Source organism: Dermacentor silvarum, chromosome 1, assembly GCF_013339745.2.
Source record: "Dermacentor silvarum isolate Dsil-2018 chromosome 1, BIME_Dsil_1.4, whole genome shotgun sequence".
Classification (NCBI taxonomy): Eukaryota; Metazoa; Arthropoda; class Arachnida; order Ixodida; family Ixodidae; genus Dermacentor; species Dermacentor silvarum.
This window is the reverse complement of record NC_051154.1, coordinates 63037466-63055290: the sequence shown is the minus strand read 5'-3', so window position 1 is coordinate 63055290 and position 17825 is coordinate 63037466. Positions and strand designations below refer to the sequence as shown.

General features: G+C 45.5%; 1 protein-coding gene across 5 annotated transcripts in view; it reads right to left on the bottom strand.

Moving 5' to 3' along the window:
- The window catches only part of LOC119464405 (bromodomain-containing protein 7-like), a 100766-nt gene that overhangs the window by 27869 nt on the left and 55072 nt on the right, over window positions 1-17825 (bottom strand). For 3 of the 5 annotated variants that reach the window (XM_037725374.2, XM_037725365.2, XM_037725358.2), the window contains exons 13-15: window positions 13555-13737; window positions 12557-12597; window positions 5538-5676 (exon numbers count right to left, since the gene is read on the bottom strand). In XM_037725374.2, coding sequence (XP_037581302.1) covers window positions 5538-5676; window positions 12557-12597; window positions 13555-13737 — 363 coding nt within the window. Of the gene's footprint in view, window positions 1-5534; window positions 6305-12556; window positions 12598-13554; window positions 13738-17825 lie in introns of those variants that run through there. The other 2 variants (XM_037725389.2, XM_037725398.2) reach the window with 1 other exon arrangement.

Below are 17825 nucleotides of genomic sequence, written 5' to 3'. Positions count from 1 at the left end.
CGTGCCGAGCTTGCGCCCCGAGCACCGCGCTGCGCTTCTTTATTTTTCACTTCGACAGCCGGTGCCGTGCGGGTAGCGCTGAGCCTGGCGGTGGGCTAGCAGGCAGCGATTCACGCACCGTGCGGTCAGCCACTGGAAGAGGGTGGTAGGCAGCGCCGCAATAGGTCAGAACGGACTGCCGCAGCTCGTCGTAGGGGCGCGGGCCAGGCGATGGAACGCCGAGGCGGAGCTGGAGATTAAGTGGCAGGACGTGCAATAGCACCTCGTACTTGAACTCCTGGAGCCAAATGGTATTCAGCTCCAGAGCAGCCTCGAATTGGGCGAACCAGACGCCAACGCAGCGGGACGAGAACGGCGGCAGTGGCGGGTCAAACTGTGGCTCCGGCCAGGTGGCCATGGCAGCGTGTCGCTCGGTGGAAGGCGCGCTCTCCCGGGTCACCAATGTAGGAGGACGTGACGGCGGCCGTGCCGTCCTCCCTACTCAGAAGGCGAAGGCGGCGGCTGTGAAGACCAGCGTGGCTGGCTTCTGGAATGACACTACATGTGCCGAGCTTGCGCCCCGAGCACGCGCTGCGCTTCTTTATTTTTCACTTCGACAGCCGGCGCCAAGGCACCGGCTGAGAGCGCCGACCAAAGCGCTCTGCGCTGCGGCATTGGTGGGTGCTATAGTGTCTATGCATTCCTCTTGCCTTGTCTGTATGTGCTAAAATGCTTTCCAAGTATCTTGACCAACATGCTCAACACAAATCTTTCGTACAATGCCTTGACAAAGCCTGAAAACTTTTAATAACAGATTGTTGCCACATTTCTCCAAATGAACACACCAGGCTACAGAAAATGGCCCAGAGTGCAACAAACAGCCGAAATGTTTGAATACAGAGCAAGTACATACAGGCGTAAGCCAACAACCAACATTAACACTTCTGCATTCCTTGCCTTGTAATTAAACAGCAGCATCATATTGGAAAGAATCAGTATAACGAAAGTAGAAAGGACATATATATTTAGGGCCAGCGAACCAGGACAGAAAGATGAAATTGACAACACAAAGCGCATTGTGTTGTCAACGTCTCCCTTCTGTCTTCATCCGCTGGCACTAAAAATGTTATCCAAGGGCCGTATTCTGTAACGCTTCGGTTTTCGAAGAATTCGGTTTGCGTGCAGCGATTGGTCACCGCCTGGGTGACGCCATCGCCTCAGGGCATGGAACGCATTTTTTGATGACGTCACGCACATGTCAATCACGCGGAAACCGAATTTGTCGTCTGCTACAAAGCGAAGCCGCGCGTGCTGCTTAGGTCCGATCCGAAGCGCAATGTGCCGTGTGCAGAGCCTGTCCGTGCCGTGTGCACAGGCGAGATCGTGGCACTCGGAGCAAAATGACGGCGTGTGTGGTGCCTGTGGCGCCTGTAAAGGCCGGAGTACATGGAGCAAATACCCGGCGTCCGAGCGACGAACTTCGTCGGGCGGCGAACGTCCGACGGCCGGCGTCAAGAAATTTGCCGTCCGCAGCCGATCTGCCTGTCCAGAAATTTTCTTCGGGCGAACGCCGCTGCCGGAAGCGTCTAGCGTGCAGCGGTGGACGACAGCCAATCAGGAAGCACTAGTTCCGGTCGCATTGCATGTTGGTGTTTCGCGCGCGCACCTTTTCGTGTCGTCTGCAATCGCGTTGGTGTTGCCGTGCCTGCATGTCTGCATGTCTCTGGACCGATTGAGTAGTTCCCAGTATGATCTCTCAGTAATCGCGTTGTATTTGTACATCCCATATCCATTGATCTGCGGGGAAACAGACAAGCAGTGCAAGCTCTCTACAACAACCTTCAACAGAAATCTTCTGATCTCAGAGGCCGCATGTTGTCGTCACGCCTATCTCCCGACTTCCCCGATAGATGGCGCTGGTATCGGATATTTCTTTCGTTAGGCTTAGACGTGTTCGAAACGAGCAGCGATCTCGAAAACTACTCAAGGTTATACATAATACTCTGTCGTCGAAGCGGCCTGAGACTAAGCGAAAGCCGTTTATGCAGTCATTTGCTACCAACGAAGTGAATTCTACAAGGACAACGCCAAATTCAGTTCCAAGCGGGCGGCCGGGACCGCCGCATGTATCGCGACACAGCAAACATCCTGCGTCGTGTCGTCGTGTCGTTACTTGACGCGTGAAGTTCGTCGAAAAAGTTCGCTTCATGTATCCCGGGCTTTATTGTGCTTTTAGCGAGCCTCCGTGATAGACGGCGACGACCTCGACATCGACAAGATGCCCTTGAGATGACAGACAAGGAATTCAGGCGACAATTCAGATTTTCAAAAGAGACAGCGCTCCGACTGTGCGAGGAACTTGAGTGTGTATTGGGGCCGCAACGCGAAGTTAGCATACGACGTCCCACCTAGAGGCATAAATGGGTCAACCGAAGTAAACAAAATTCGTTAAGTCACTCACTGCCAGTACAACTCACCAACGTTTCATAATGAAAAATATAAACCTCATCAATACCATGAACAAATTATTTTTATTTACCAAGAAGCGCTCGTAAATTGCTATATTTTTACTCGGTTTGTGACGTTCACTGCCACAAAAAACAAAAAAAAAAAAAAAAAAAAAAAACCCTTCGCGCCGATTGGCCTCTGTCCTTCCACTTGTTTTCATTACGTCAACGGACCGCCCCAATGTGACGCCACCGCCAAACCGAATCCTTCGAAAACCAAAGCGTTACAGAATACGGCCCCAAGTTAAAGTACCAACATGCCCAACATACAACAGTGCTACAGTAGAAAGGAACAAGGCAAATAGAAAGACCTGCTCAAAGAGAATTCGGTGACACCAACATTGCTGTTGCAAATTCATTCAGAGCACAAATATTTTTTAAGCTGGACGAAGTCTGGGTGTGCAATTCAATTTACATGGTCACGGCGCACAATGGTCACTGCAACGTAACTTGCATCATTTTGATCAATTTAGGTTTGATTTTGGGATTAAAGGGGCCCTGAACCACTTTTTCTTGAAGTGGAGAAAGACATTTGAAGTGAAAATAGGCTATTTCAGAAATACGATGCGCTAAACGTAAGCCAAACAGGGTTGTCCTCAGCGATTTAACATAGACGCCACAACTTCGGATTTCGGTGCCTACGACGCGCTAAACGCAAGCCAAACGCAGTTGTCCTCAGTGAGCCGCAATGCGCTTAGCCAGTGGACTCATGGCGGCCGCAGTGTAGCCGACCACAGCGATCAATAGCAGCCACATATTGGAATGTGATTTATTACGTAATAAAGCACACAGAAGAGAGTGAGGATCATGGCTTCTGTTGAAACAAATTGAAAAGAGCGTTTGAGAGAAAGGTGACTTCGCACTCCGCTTGCGAGCTCCACGCACCGCGTACGACAGCAAAACTTGGCTGAGATGTTCACAGCAGCGTACGCTACCCACGGACTATGTTATTTCGCCAAGCCCGAGGGGTGGTTCAGGGCCCCTTTAAGTGCAAGCTTTTATCAGCTGCACAGTGACTTCTTAGTCACTCTACAAAAGCTATCAAAACCTGCAACAAACCACTTCCACCATCAAGCCAGGACAGTGCCTTCAATGTCTCAAGGCAGTTGTAAACCATATACAGTCAGTCACTGACCAGTTTTCTGTGACGGAAGATACAAGTTAGGAAATGGCATTGCACTGTCCACACAAGTTTCGCTAGCTGTGCCTGCACACGCGCCGAGTAGTCTTACTATGACAACATATGCCAAAAAAAAAAAAAAAAAGCAGGAAACTGCACAAATTATAAGCATTGGAAGAAATGGCCTAAGATTTAGTGCACTTCATTTCTGTCTGCTGTCACAGTATGGAGTGGTGAGGCTTATTGAAATTTTTTTTTTTTTTTTTTTTTTTTTTTAGCTGAGGGAACAGTGACGATGTCCAAACAATTGAGCAGGCCCGAAAAATCAGTCGGCGACTGCAGTATAGGGTGTATGCACTGAAACTGGCCCAAGTGCCATGCACTGCTACATACAAGTTGGGAAATGACTCAAGACAAGTATAATGAATATATCTATTTCAGCGCTGACTGTCATTCTTCTGGTTGCTCCATAGCAATCAATAAAGCACTTTTCCCAGTACTGTTAAACCATAGTCTCTTGTCTCCTCCTGTGCCACATGGTGCAGCTATTTCAGGATAACCTGGAGTTAAATGCTTCACTGCATGTGCTGTGCAAATGTGGAATAGGTTTAATACATATGAACTGATTTCCGAGTATGTGCTTCTGTGCCAGGCTACATTTGCAATGGTGAAGTGCATGGCTTATGGTTGTTCAACCAGCTCAAGAAACAAGCCCAATAATTAGGTTTTTTTGTCACACCTATGCCATCCCACATATAAAGAATGCATCATACAACGCACCATAAAAGCTTTGCTACTGGGCTTTAGCAACAGTTTCTCACTAAATAAATGTCCGAGTGTGCATTACCTGCACAGCAGAAAGTTGGACCAGAGTTTAGCTTATGAACTCTTTACACCCTCAGGATTTCAAGATTATGTAGAAGCTTTAACCTCATGTCAGCGATTTTACTGGCGACTGTATGACGAAGGTTAGAAAGAGCGACAAGTTAAGGCATCGCTGATCACTGTTATTTGCACCACCACCCCATTTTTGGAGCGCCAGAAAATGTCCCTGGCCAAAGAATGTGATTGCCACTTAATAAATTCGCTCACTATTTTTAATGACGACAATACTGATATAAACAAGAACTTTCACCTTTAGTGGCGGTAGCTTTTGCACATGTAGGTCTTTATATCTAGTCTTGTCTCACAAATTACATCTCTCATGTGCATGGTATGCTAATGAGTACTTCCAAAGATTGCTCATGTGAAGTGCTCATTGGGGAGTCTCTACGGGTCCTCTTCGCCAGACAGGAAGACATAAATTAATTGTATGCAGTATATACAATGGAAATTAAGCACAGACAACTGCCAAAACAGTGGTGTATAACCACTAACATGTTGAACTGACACCGTGACCAGGTGCTTTAGTACCACAATGTGGTCAAGTTTCAGTGCACAAACCCTGTACTGCAATATACTCTATATGTATACAGGTTTAAGATCATTTTCAAAGCTTTCCTTGGTTTTGGTTATGTACAAAAGCAATAAATAACAACACCTCAAGAATCCATTCTAAATCAACTTGGCAACATGATAATCTGACCTACGCATGTGCACAAAGCTTTATGCAAAACCTTGAAGCTGGCATCAAAATGAGCATCCCCTATTCATGCAAAATATACTGTAACTCTCAATGACAACTTGCCTCGTCCTGTTTTAACATCTGTGCACTGAACAGCCACAGTCAAGTGGTTGGAAAAATAAAGTGGAAGAGCTTAAAACCTTTTACATATGTAGAAGCTGCTATCATATCAGTGCCCACTAAGAAAAAACAGGTGAACTGGGCAGGGGAAGGACACAAAACAGCCAGTGTTTTGCATTCTAACCAGTCCTGCCCCTCCAATAATCACTTATCCAAATAAACACCAATTAGCCAAATCTTGTCGTACCTTCATTTAGTGTCTGATGACCGGAATGAGTGAGGCAGTGCAATATGTACGGATATGCCTTCTGTTCTTCATGCTCTGTTTTCAAGATGACGTGACCACCGTGACCATATGGGGGACAAACAGGTGTGCTGAACATTTCCTAGCAGACAGAAGAAATTAGAGAGATTCACAAAGTTTCTCTGCGGGGGGAAAAAAAATGTGTGAAGAGTCTGTCATTGTTCTGTTGACCCAAACCTATAAAATTGTAATCTCCGACACTGCTTGTCCCTTTGACTGCATTCTGTGGGTTTCCTTTCTCCTGTCACTAACATCCTGTTGTTCCTAACCAGCTCCACTGAATTCAGTGCTGGCAAAAAACACAAGCCTGCTCTCGGCCAGATCCACTGCAGACTACTGACAGGACTTTGCTTACACAATGTTCCAAAAGACCCCAATACCAGTGAACACCAAAATGTCTCGTGTGCCCAATGTGCTCTCCAATCCTTCCTGGCCCATTGGCTTAGCAAAGCACCTTAGCAAAAACCTACATATCTTTGTATGTAGGTTTTAGAAGGAGACAAGAGTCAGGTGTTGGAAGAAGGAGAGTCATTAGTGCGTAAGGAGACATCATTACTGCTACTGCTGTCGGGGAGATCGTGTGTTGAGACATTGTAAGGTGATGCCACATGTGGGCATGAGTGGTGGTGATGACAAGGTGCTGTGGGAGGGTAGTTGATGCCCATGGCCTTGCGGATTGCCTCCACACTCACTATGCTTCCTGGCTTCGCCTGCATTCGCAAAAAAAGCAACCTCAAACACCAGTTTCGTCAGTGCTCAGAGGCAGACCATTGCAAACAAAGTTTTCCATAACCCCTTCAGGTGCTGTGTGCACAACTGTGCATGCCAACTTTGTGCATAAATACAACCTTTGTCCGTAAAGTTTCTAGACCGATTTATTTTCTCTAGAGATGATTCCCCAAAACAAATGTTGGTGCGCATGTGTAGCGCCATCTTTTCGGGCTAACCTGAGCTATTTATGTTAATTGCTGTGGCAGCCGCTAGATGGCACTACATGTAGAAAAATACATTGTCACTAGTCGTCTGCGCATTCTACTGTGAGCGAATGTGGAGAAATGGACGTCCACCTCAAACAGCGTCTAAACATGAAATTCTGTGTGAAGCTTGGCAAGACCGCCACACAGACGTATGAGCTCCTTCATGATGCTTACGGCAACGAGACATTATCGCGGGCGCGAGTTTTCGAGTGACACAAGAGGTTCGTTTCGGGGAGAACTTCGGTGGAAGATGACACAAGGCAGTGGCACCCTGCAACCTCGCAGAATGAAAACAACGTGGCTCGGATCAGGGAGATCGTACAGCAAAACCACACCATTACAGTCCGCATGCTATCGGATGCTCTCGACATTAGTAAGACAACATGCCACCAAATTTTGCATGAGAACTTGGGGAAACGAAAGCTGAATGCCAGACTTGTGCTGCACTCCCTCACACAGGACCAGAAGGACACGCAGGCATGAGTGAGCGCCGATTTGCTCTCCGAGGCAGAGAAGGATGCTGCATTTGTTGACAGCATCATTGCTGAAGACGAAACATGGTGTTTTCAATACGATCCTCAAACAAAGAGGCAGAGCGCCGAATAGCGGTTCACAAGCTCTTTAGCGTCGAAAAAGGTGTGGCAACAGAAGACCAAAACAAAGACGATGCCGATAGTTTTTTTCAATGCCAGAGGTGTCATACACCACGAGTTCGTCCCAAAAGGGCAGACGGTGAATCAGGAGTTTTACATCCACGTGCAGTGATTCCACTCCTGCGCCAACTGTGCCAAAGTACGTCAAATGGGATTTACCGCGCCAACCTGATACAATCGACAAAAATTGTACCTAACTGCGCCAAACAGTCTCAAATTTGACGGAGTTCATCACCAATTGCACCACCGGGGAATTAAAACGTGCAACGTGATGATAGGGCGAGCCCTAGTTGCAACCTTAGTTGCAAACAGGAGATGAAACAGCACTAGCGCGTGCGTCCCGATTAAGCCACAGCGTCACACATGGCGCCGACGCGGCGTCTGCTTTGTAAGGCGGCTCGACGGCAAAGTGCGGTTTCTGCTGAGGCTCGTGGCTTCAAGGTCAGTTGGCGGTTCATCGGCGGACGTTATCTACTCTGGAAACGCAGCTAGTGCAGTAGAACCCCGCTGATACGTTTTTCACGGGACAGAAAAAAACATAAGAGCCGGGAAACGCACGAGCCGAGAAACAGGAAAAATTGAGAAATGAGAGTAGTGTTCAACTGCACACAATATTATTTTAATTCTTAGGTGTGAAAAAAAAAGTCGTAATTTCGCCGAAAGCCGAAGCATTGATTGCGATTGCACATTAGTAGGCAGCTGTACAAAGTAAGTAGTATAGTAGTTTTATCGTCCGTATAAACTTGTAAACATTCGCTTATTCACTATATTAACAAGCATGGTGTCAGCGCGCACTGGCAAACATGAACACATCACACTCGATGAGCGCGGACACGTGCTGTCAAACGCTGGCGTGAGGATGCGCCGCAGCCGCAGCGAACGAAGTGACATTCTTCCTGGTGTCTATTGCTTCCACGCAAACTGAGTGCCGGGAACACACAGCACGCACAAAGCTACGAGCCGCCGTCGCACCTACACTGCCTAGACTCTGCCCCCAATACAGATCGCCTTCAAGATATGGCCCGCTCGACCGCGTGCCGCAGCGCAGTACGCAGTTGATGCCAGAGTACAACGCCGCCCGCTCCCCCTCCCTCCCTCGCCAGAGCCTCGAGCGAAGGGAAGAAGGCGCGCTTGCTTCCTGCTTTTCTTTCTTGCGCGAAATTTGGTTGCGGTCGTCAGCTCCCCTCGCACGCTTTCACTCGCACATGCCGCATACGGTGCGCAGCGACGTCGTAATCGCCCTTGGACTTTATGCGGAACATCTGTGGGCCTAAACCAATTTTAGGGCCCCCACGTATCATAGACGCCTTCTTTAGATAGCAAATACGGATTTCAAAGGCCATGCTGTTGCTGGCCGAAAATATGTCATAGGTGTTGCCCCCGGCACTTTGGGTGGCCAATCCCATCATCAAGCCACCCAACCAAGCGACATGAAAAGTCAAAATGGCCGCTCGGGCCGGCGCGGGGTGGCAGTTCGCAACGCATGATGCGGGAACGGTCCCACATTTGCGATGCAACAGCGGGGTTACCAATGCATTGAGTCCTATGGGAGCTATGCCGGGACCGGCCGAAAATGACGTAACAGCCGGGAAAACGCAGCACCTGGGAACGTAACAGGGGGGTTCTACTGTAGCTTGTTTGAAGCGCAGCATGACATGTGATTATAATAACTGCATGCTGCCAATGAAACGTGTCCATCATTTCTTTTTCTGGATATACCGAATGACATCTGGGAAAACTAGCAATATATGAACCGATATCAATTTGTGTGTGTGTCGCATGCACAGAAAGGCATTTTTTTCTCCACGAGATCTGCAATGAATGGAAATGTTTACCAAGCTTCTCGTAAGAACGTACGGATTATTCAGGTCTTTGAATGTATATTGCAACTCGCTTTTTCGAAATGCTTCAGGATGTGAAAAATTAGCTGCTCCCAAATGCCAAATTGCCTGCTCCAAAGTGCTCCAAAATGAGATTTCTGATGCTCCAAAAATTGCTCCAAATCAGAAGTCCGCAGTAGCATCACTGCACGTGCTCCAACACATGCTTGATGCACTGCGACGCCGTCGCCCTGACTTCAGGGCATCTGGACAATGGAGCCTTCTCCACAATAACGCAAGGCTGCGCACTGCTCTCAGCAAGACAAAATTTCTCGCCAAGCACAGCATTACTGTACTTCCCCATCCGCCATACTCGCCTGACCTCTCCCCACACTATTTTTTCCTGTTTTCTCGTGTCAAGAGAGCCCTAAAAGGTCGCTGGATGGGGAGCGTGGAGGCCATTCAAGACGCCACGACAAAGGAGCTGACGGCCCTGCCAACTGTTTCCAAGGCCTCGAGAAGCGTTGGAAGCTGTGTATAGACTGCAAGGGAGACTATTTTGAAGCGGTGCTGCACAAATGATTTCAATGTTAAACATTTTTTTTTAAAGGACTCAGTCTTGGAACTTTACGAACAAAGGTTGTAGCAAAAGCACTATCAAAATAACCTAGAAACATGACTGATTGGACCTGTGCTGCAAGTTTCATTAACAGGTGTACAGTGTTTTAGTAAAGCAAGTTGGAAGGTAGACGACTGAGTGCTTGCTCTTGGCGTCAGTATGTCATCATGTAGTGGGCTTACTTTCATTGTTTTTCACAATGCTTTACATCGGGCGATATTCAAGTGGTTGGATAGGTGCTTTCTAAGAATGCTAGACTTACTTTCCAGAAGAGAGTTCTCACTTTCTGCAAACTTGACAAAACTAACTTAAGAACTGAAGTTCATATCTGTTTTGCAGCTATACTTTCTTTTATTCTGAAGATGCAACAAAAGTGATAAAATTAAATTTTCAATGGACAGAAATAATTCGTGCCTGAAGGGGATAATGAAATCGGAGACACATTTTGAATGCCCACAGCTAGTTGTGTCACTTAAAAATTGATTAACAAGGCACAAACAAACATGGAATTTGTTCACAGACGCTTTGTTTTTTCCAACACTACTCTTTTATGTGACTTGGGTTCCTTTTGGTAAACAGTATGCCAATGGCATTCTTATGGACACACAGCAGATATGAAAGTATCACCTATGTCAAAAGCTTTCTTTCTGCCCCTCCAAGCCCTGTTATGCTCTGCTTTTGTGTGAAAACTTGAATATCAATGAGCTTGTGGCCATGCAAATCCCTGGAATGATACCTAAACCAGCATTTACCTGGTACTGCTTGATTATCTTGTGGCCATGCAAATCCCTGGAATGATACCTAAACCAGCATTTACCTGGTACTGCTTGATTATCTGCAGTTTTAGGGCAACCAGTAGTTTCAAGTGCACAATTGTAACATGTACTTTCAACGTGCTGCTCAACAGAAAGTTTGTAAGCCTCAGCTAACTCATAAAATGTAAAATGTACAATGCCACATGAATCAAGTATGCATAACAGGGGTGCCACTTTACTGGCTAATGTATGAAGCCTGTAACCTGCAATAAATACATCAAGCAAATAAATCTGCTTCTATCTAAAACAATTTCAATAAAACGAACATTAGCATCATACCATACAAAAAAATTTGAAGGCACAGCAAGTGCTTAAAGAATTTCAGTACTATGTCACATTTAAAGGCTACTGCAGCGTCATCAATATATAATTGCTAAAATAGAGAACAAAAATGTCTCAATCAACAGCCATATTGTGCACAGTAATACTGGCGGCCCAACATGTTCACCACAATGAATACCTATGTACATGATGCTAAGGGGCACATGAAGTTGAAACTTGTCCAAGCAGTAAATTAATGCTCCACATTCAAGTTTCCGACCTCAACTAAAAGCAAAGTATAAATGCTGCATGGTATGTAAGTTAGAAAAACATAACTTCGATTTTTGCTTTCCACTTTTGCTGAAAAGAACATAAAAACTGCAGTAAAACTTTGACTAAGCAAAAACTGGTCTAAACAACAAAATCTGGCACCCACGTAGTAGCTTTTGCACACGTGCAGGTAGGTCCCAAGTGTATGAGAATTGCTGTAGGAAGTTGGTCTTGTTTAAGCCCTCTGCTATTGTTATACAGTAGAACCTCATTGATACGATCCCATTTCTTATTTCCCAGCGCCAACGTTCGCGATCGGGAACATAAAAAATCACACAATACAGTTGCGCTTCTTTTTTACCAGTTAATATGTTTCCACAAAACATGATTTTCCAGCACGAACGCTCAGTAAATCGCCAAACTGCGATTGTATGATACATTTTCTGGCCGCTAGACACCATGTGAACAAGGCACGAGTCATGCGCAATCGAGAGCAGGCGCCCACCATGACAGCTCCCCCGCAGTACTCGCCCGCTCGTGTTGCGTGAAAATGCCGGCAGCATTTCACGAGCCAGTACCACAGCAAATTTCCTTGCAGGTTATCGTACACCATATTCATAAATATCCCTGTCATCACTATTATGATAATCATCTTCACCTATCAGTTTCACAGCACATGTGCCATAGTGCCATTGGAAGCGCACTGCATGCTTTTTATAGGTGCTAGCAAACGTGCCGCCATTCCCAGCAGTAGGCATCATCTTTTCGCTCTGGTGGCATTGTATTCTGGCATTGCCTACCAGCTCAATCTCCTTTCGGTTTCCAGTCACTGTCTTAAACACTACGCAATCGGAAAACGACAACGCTAATGCCCCACAATCTCTGCACACATTGGTGTCATGTCTCGTGCTGCAATGATTCTCGCCGAGTGGGCACTTCTAACACCTTCAGCCAAAATGCCCTGCCCGATGAATTCGAGAAGCGCAAACGTAAGTTTGCCAAAGCTACAAAAGCAACAACGCACTTCGGCGTCTGCAACGATTCGTGCAAAGCTTCACATTACGTAGATGTCAACTATAGTTGAGTTTACTAATTTATTAGTGACTTCGGATGGTACGTTTACCTGCTTACAACGTTTTTCCTTGCGTTTTTCCCAAAACGTATGAACAAGGTTCTACTGTATTATGCACTATTAGTTCATATTCAAGGGCCATCCAGAATAATGGTAGCTAGCCCGAATAAAAATTTTACTTATTAATTGCACTTTTGCGTTATTCCTTCCATATGTGTGGCCACACGTGGGCCAGGCATCTTTTTGCAATGACCTGTCACTATGGCTTGTTGCTACAATTAACCTATGTGTGGCTCAAAGCTACACATGGTGTTTAAACTTGTGGGAGTTTCATGGTTTGGCATGTGGATGGAAGGATATATTGAGAGCTGAAAGAACCCATAAAACCAGTATATATTAAGGTACAATGGAGCAGTTAGACTTTTAGCTACAAAAAGGGTGCAAGAACATGTCCAAAAAGAAAGGACTAACTTACGTGAGAAGCCAGCTCAGAAAGTGTCTTTGCAATCTTTTCCGCTAGAACAAGAAAGTAAAGGCAATCATTTAGTGAATATGTGTAACAGCTCACAACAAAGCAGCGAACTTGTGGAAATGTTTTAAAAATGACAAGTTGTTGGCAAAACTTTCAGAGCCAACAAAATAATTTTACATGATTCCATCCAAGCAGTGACACACATTAACTGTGCAGCGAACTAACACTGTTTTTGAAAGAGCAAACACCTATTCCTTCTTGATATCACTAACTGATCGCCAAGTTTTCAAGTGGCAGTCAACCAATGTGGCAGTTTTCCCTCAGCAAGTCTCATAATTGTTTGTCATTTTAATGATGTAAGTGATGATCTATGCACCAGCCTACATGCTTCAATATCATTATGCAGATTTCCTGAATTTTTACCGAACAGCAGCTGTGCTGATTAAAAAAAAGTTCGCTAGGCAGGGTCAATAGGCAGGGTCGGAAAATCGTAAATGCACTGAAATGTGGTCATGATATATAACTGATAGATTGTTATATCTGGGATCATTATATCAAAATTGCACAACAGTGACATTCTACCTTGTATAGTATATGACACCTGCGATTAAAAGGATGTTCTACACCACCTCATGGCCACTCCCAGGGTCAGATCTTGTACACTTACGCAGGTACCCCAAGAAAGTAGAAGGGAAGAACATCAGTCACCATATCTCTATTGGTAGAGCATCACACACATAATGCGGAACATGTAGGATCGGCTTCCACAGGCAGCAAGTTGTTCTTTTGTAGACTCATTTTCCTTTACCTTATTATTTACAATTTCAATTAAAAACCACAGGCTTTTATGCTTTTTTTGGCTTCATTGTCTGTTGGCGTAATGTGATTCTGCATAAATGTTGTACTCAAGAAAGAAAAAAAGAAAAGGAGTTCCATATAAGGAGCTTCTACTATAATAAATTGGAGAAAGAAATTTAAGGAGGCCGAAAGTGGGGTCATACCCAGCTCAAGTTCCAGTTCACTGGCACCCTGTATATGGCTCAGGTGTGCTGGTGGCGTGGCACTAAGCCGCTCTTGTTGCAGACGGGACAGGGTATCAATCATCTCCTTTGACTCTTGTAGCTTCTGTTGTAGCACAGCATTGATATCACTGTCAGCACTATCCAGTGATGAGGATTCTGAAACTGCAAAATTTTATAAGTCAAAGGAAGCTCAAATAAACTACACAAATTAACCGACAAGCTGGCACTTGGTCGTAACGAGGTGACACAACTTGGGTACAATTGTGAAACAATACAGTGTGCCACAAATATCCACACAGGTCCATGGACTATCCCCTATTAAAAGGAAAGGACATGAATATCCAAACTTGAAAGTTGAGCCCGGTATAACAAAGTTAACGAATCACCAGATGGATGATGAGGACCCTGTAACACTTTTTGAATGCAGTGCCATCTCCCGATCTCTGCCTTTTCTTGTTTTTTCAAGCAGCACCAGCAGCGCTGCCTAGTGTCTACAGGGAAGCTCCAGCTGCAAGCGCTGCCTCCTTGTCCTTGATCTGAGCACGCAATGCCACATCAATCACTCTTTCCTTTACTATGCTCTTTTCCGTATTCAGTATGGGATAAGCCTGCTTCACCATAGTAATTTCTTAGAATGGGGAGCACCCCTTTCACCCCCTTTGTCTCGTCGAATGCTTAGCATGTTCCACTTTCGGTGAGACTCGCATTACGTAGCTTTGCAACCAGTGCATTTGAGCTGTCCTGCCTATCGATCAGAAAGTACAAAGGAAATGTAGACATTTAACATGGCACTCATGACTAGTCACGTGATAGCAGCCATCAATAAAACAAAGGAAAAGAGGTGGCAGAGAACAATGATTGGCGCTCCTTTAGTTATTCTGCACACTTTGACTGATGAAGTGGTTCCACCATCTAGTGGCAGAATACCACCATGCTATTACTGCGGATTCTTAGATCAGGCAGTTCAATGGACCGATTTGATAGAGGTCAGAGGTCTATCAGAGGACTGATAGAGGTCAGAGGTCATGCACAGTACAATGATAAATGGTGCATGACAAGCACCTTTAAAGCTTTGAGTGAAACAAGAACTACGACAATGTGGGAAGTGCGTGGCAGGGGAAGAATGTTGTCGGAAAAGATTTGCGAGACAATGCCCATTAATACCTGAGACAGACCATCAACTTCATAAAAAGGTGCCCCAGTGTACCGCACCCTCCATGCAATTCGATGATGTCCTCCAACTATTCAATGCAATTACGTTCAATTTTTATTTATACCACAACAGCCCTGCTGAGCTTTAAGCTTTAAATAGAATTCATTGTGTCAGGTTTGTGTTTCCTTCTAGCATTAATGATGAATGTGGACAGCAGTTTCGTGTGATACCTTCTGCAAAAAAAAAAAAAAATCGAGCTACATGAGGGCCCAAATATACTGTATTCTCATCAAATGACTAAAAGGCATTCAGTGAAGTTTTACAATTTTCATCTGGCGCTGACAATCGCGACCATCTACATTGCTATTGGTGGCACACTCACTGGTGCCACATTATTGCCACATCCTGCAGCATGTAAAAAAAAAAAAAAAAAAGCGATAAGTGCGCTCAATATGCTATGCAGGACTAAGTAGTCAGGCACACTGTATTACACAGTATTTTAGTGAGAAACACTAAGTACTATACTACAATGTGCCAGGATCACAAGAAAACTTGTGCATGTAAAGAACTCCTAGTGACTTGCAGTGCACAATCATAGTGCAGAGAAAATGCAAGAGGGGCAGTGCAGGATGATACGAGAGTGGCTTTTTTCATATCTCGCGCAGTGCATTTTGGCAACAAATGGGTTCTGTGACCGTCCTTGCTTACAGCAGTGGTCTTGGCAGATGCTTGCAAGAAAACTCAATATGCCACTTGCTTTGTCTAAATGCAGTGTTGCACAGCTAGGGACATGCAGCAATTACCCAGCTGCCACAAACTTGGCATAGCAGCACCTGTACGCTTTAGCCTATGTAGTGGATCAGCATCTACTACAAGGTAGTGCTGTAGCTTGGCTAGGTTACATAAATTACACATGAAGACCAGTTTCTCATTACTCTTAACTGCCATTACGGCAAAACTTTCTCTTTAATATCAACATACATTGCATTCATTGTAAGTACAATGTACGCAGCTGTATTTTTACTTGTGCACGTATACAGTCAACGACCGATTTTCCAGACTCCCAATTTTTCGGACATGCCCGATAATTCGGACGCCCTTGCGGCACCGCCACCTACCCCATAGAGTCAATGTATAAAAACGTCTGAAATTTCGGATGCAAAAAATCTTCGCCGTCCGATTTTCCGGACTTTTGCCATGACCACAGGTCCGAAACGGCATCAGTTGTAACACCTCCTCCGGTGCTTTCGCACGCAGATTCGCTGGCAGCCGTAGCCACCACAGCGGCAACGCTAGGCTTAGCTACTTCGACGTTTCTTTATGTTTGGTGTGGTGTTTTTCATTGAAACAATTCGCCGCTGTTAGCAATGGCACCGACTCCGCCTTTGTAATTCTCGCGAATGTCTTGGAAGCTCGGAAAGCACGATGCGTTGCATAATGCCGGTTCCCGAAAGTAGGCTTCGCCTCAATACAGCAGTGTTACACAGTGAAGCATACCAAAAGTGGGAAAGGGTAATTGGCAGCTGGTGCTGCCCACTGCATCATACCACTTCTGAGGTCACAAGTGGTACAGAAAATTTTTGAAGTTGTGTGTAGCAAAATAAAAATTAAGTGCAACATTAACGGTACTCCTGGGCACCATGCCCCGGCTGTGACCATTCTTTCACAATTGCCACACACGCAATTGTTTGTCTGGTGCACATGCGTTTGGTGTGCACTGTGGCATGCTGCAAGAGGGGCCCTTTGAAGATGTGCAAAGCCCTTTTTATCACTTATACAGCGAAGTGTAACAGGTATCTTATTATGTGCACAGCTGAAAATGAGAGCTGAGCTGGATCACTGATACAAAAATGTGACACTGCTGACTAAAGTGCCAACCGTTTGTACGATGCACCGGAGGATGATTACTTCAATGACTTTAAATGTTTCTCTTCTGAATTTACACATAGGGGTTCTTTTTTTTTTTTTCTTATAGAATCAACACAGGATTTAAAACAGTGCAGACCAGCAAGGTTAATGCTCATCCCATCAGGACTGTGCATTACAGTGCAGTTCGCTGATCGACTGTGTTAAGACACAATGGTATGTCACGATTGGAATACAAATATTCAAGTCGCATATCATCTCGCCACTAGAGTAAAAAGGTGCATCTTATATATACAGTAAACCCTCCTTAACTCGAACTCTGATATCTTGAATTATCGGATAAGTCGAATTTTTTCCCTGGCAGGTGTTAACTCCATGGGTTTTTCACCCCTTATCTCGAAACGTCACTGCACCGAACTCCGGATATCTCGAAACCTAGACTGCGAAAATGCTGAAAAAAAAAAAAAAAAGACAGTTATTTTTGTAGTTTTTTGCGTAGATGTTATATCCCCAAAAAGTGAAACAAGGGCTGGTATTGTGTAGCGATGCCTTTTCCAATACTAATGCCTTTTCGTGCTTGGTCAGCGATCAGAGCGACGGTGCGCTCACGTTATCAACGGGATCAGCAGGCCGTGAGCGGTGGCTGATAAGACTAGCATAGAATAAAGCATAATGCATCCCTACAAAATACCAGCCCAGGCCTACAATTTTGTACCAATGCCTTTTGCTTGATTCACTCTCATCTATAGTTCTCGGCCGGCTGATCCCATTGATTACACGGGCGGAGCGTCACCACAACCACTGACGCGTGCAAAGAGTGCGAGAAAGAGTAGCATCGGCCAGAGGCGAGCGCGCCGTCACTTGTAAACATGCCAGCCACGCGCAGCAGTGCCTCGATGCCCGGTGCTCGGAGGCAGCTGTTGTGCATGGCTGCACTAGCGGTGGTCACGTCACTAAGCAGGGCAGTGCTGAGCGCTTTCCCACGCCGTTTGCTTGCAACATGCGGCATGTCGCTTTCGATAGATACAGATCTTGAGGCCATTGTTCAGCTGACTGCAAACGGTGAAAACGATTTTGGAAGCCGGAAATACTTCGTAGACGCCAAGCTTTGGACACCACCTAGTTTCCAAAGGTGAACAATGGCCTCAAGATCTGTGTCTTTATCTAGAGGGCGCAGTCACTCAGGCATGGCTTTGACTCGGTTTGAACACGGTGTCAACATGCATCTGCC